Source organism: Elephas maximus, chromosome 20 (genome assembly GCF_024166365.1).
Source record: "Elephas maximus indicus isolate mEleMax1 chromosome 20, mEleMax1 primary haplotype, whole genome shotgun sequence".
NCBI classification, from domain to species: Eukaryota; Metazoa; Chordata; class Mammalia; order Proboscidea; family Elephantidae; genus Elephas; species Elephas maximus.
In genome coordinates, this window is record NC_064838.1 from 80521930 (window position 1) to 80524149 (window position 2220).

At 38.1% G+C, this 2220-nt stretch overlaps 1 protein-coding gene across 1 annotated transcript; it reads right to left on the bottom strand.

The window, feature by feature from the left end:
• Positions 1 to 823: 823 nt before the first annotated feature.
• Positions 824 to 1753, bottom strand: LOC126064229 (olfactory receptor 4P4-like). Its single transcript, XM_049863057.1, has one exon. It carries the CDS (start codon positions 1751 to 1753, stop codon positions 824 to 826), a length of 930 nt encoding a protein of 309 aa, XP_049719014.1.
• Positions 1754 to 2220: the final 467 nt, after the last annotated feature.

Below are 2220 nucleotides of genomic sequence, written 5' to 3' on the forward strand. Positions count from 1 at the left end.
CTGGGTCTCGACATCTCCGCGAAGGCTGCTGAGACTCTGTGCCTTTCTCTAGAGGGGCGAGGACGGGGACACCTTTGTTTGCAGAAGCATCTTTTCCAGGGAAAGCAGAAAGCTGTCCCTGCTTTAGTTTCTGTTCACTTTCAGTGTATTCAATTAGGTTCGTGAAGGCTGAGTGATTAAGGCCTTAGGTGTTTACTAATTTACCTGTTGGACTCAGTGGAAAAATCTACCCTCCTATCCTCTGCTCTGTGATGGTGGAATGGCAGTATGAAAAATATATTTTTCCTCCAGCAGGTAGCTCCTGCTTTCTGTCAATAAGGGCTTGCTAGGATGAGATTATTTTATTCTTTCTCATTCTAAGAAGAAGAGAAACTTATTCTATAAAGATTGAAGCCTTGGTGGCTCATTGGTTAAGAGAGTGGCTGCTAACCAAAAGGTCGGCATTTGGAATCCACCAGCTGTCTTGGAAACCCTATGTGGTACTTCTACAATATCTTTTAAAGTCACTGCAACAGGTACAGTACAGTAAAGTGAGATGAAAAATCAAGAAAAAGAGTGAAGGGGCTTCGTTATAACACAAAATAAAATGTCAAAGATGGAGAACCTGAGGCAGGCATATGAGGAGAATAGAGTAAAAATGAGTGCAAAAAATATATCAAAATTTTCCAAACAGGAAGAAGTCTGGGAAAATGCTAAAGATATTGAGCTCTGACCTATGGTTGTCTTTTGCATGCTCTTGTGTACATTCTGTATATCATTCTACATCAATTTTAAGAGTCATTATTGACCTTTAAAGTGAAATTCAAAATGCTTTTCACATAAACTACTTTCGTTCCAAAAACAATTGATAGTACCACATCTTCTTCATGACATTCTTCATCTCCGTATTTCTCAGCATGTAGGTCAGAGGGTTGAACATGGGAGCAATGATGGTGTAGAAAAGGGCAAGCACTTTATCTTCTGGAAAAGTTACAGTCAGTCTAATGTAAACGAAGAGGGCAGGAACAAAGAACAGGACTACAACTGTTCTGTGAGAACTGCAAGTTGAAAGAGCTTTGGTACTGCTTTCAGCAGGGTAAGCCCTGATGGTGTATAATATCCGAACATAAGACACCATCAAAATCGTGAAGGTCACCAAAGGAATCAGACCTGAATTGACAATTAGCAGTAGGCTGATTTCATGTGTATTGGTGCAAGCCAGTTTCTGCAAAGGATAAGCATCACAGAAATAGTGATCTATCTCATTGGGGCCACAGAAGGGTAAGTAGACAGTGAGAAGAAACTGACCGGCAGAGTGTATAAATCCCCCAGTAAAACAGGTTATGGCGATTGTGTTACACCTCTGCCTGCTCATGATGATAGTGTAGTGCAGGGGCTTACAAATGGCCACATTGCGGTCATAGGCCATCGCTGGAAGGATGAAGGTCTCAACACCTCCAAAGAAATGTGTGGTAAAGAGCTGTGTCATGCAGCTATTATAAGAAACGTTCCTCCTTTCTGCCAGCAAGTCAGTCATTAGTTTGGGTGTCACTGTAGATGTGTAGCAAAGGTAGGAGAGAGAAAGGAAATTAAGGAAGAAATACATAGGTTGGTCAATTAGCTGACTGCATGTGACAGAAATCATTATGAGTAAGTTTCCTATCCAAATAGCAATGTAACAAAATAGGAATAATACAAAGCAGAAAATTTCAATGCTCTTGTTTTGGGAAAGGCCCAAGAGAATAAACATAGTGACGTTATTCCTCTTTTCCATGGTCCGATGCAGTTAAAATGCATAGCAGTCACCTGAAAAGACATAATTATTAAGTCAGTGTCAGAAATATTTATCAATAATATTTATGATAATACACATATTCTAAAAAGTATGTTTAATTGAACTGATGGCAGTGTTTCAGAAATTGAAAATTTGTTATTTGATAAGAATATTTTTTTCTGGTTAACGTCGTGATGATTTCCTTAAGTACTTCAGGACATTATGTTAAATATTTATGTTAATAGAAATGAATGCATTCAATCAGTCAATCAAAATAAAATAAAAATGCTAGGTACTTCTCATTTCCAAATTCCAATGGAATATACAGTGAAGTTTTAAAATAGATGTAACGCTGAAGATTTGTAAAAAATGCAAGTTTTTTTTTTTAATGGCATAGAAGCAAATATAAAGTTTTAACAGTGCTCCCTAGTCAACAGTTCTGTTCTGATTAGCTGCCATTGAGTCAG

Bases quoted from the DNA above. Each gene is read 5' to 3' on its own strand.
- LOC126064229 (XM_049863057.1), bottom strand. From the start codon at position 1,753: ATGGAAAAGAGGAATAACGTCACTATGTTTATTCTCTTGGGCCTTTCC.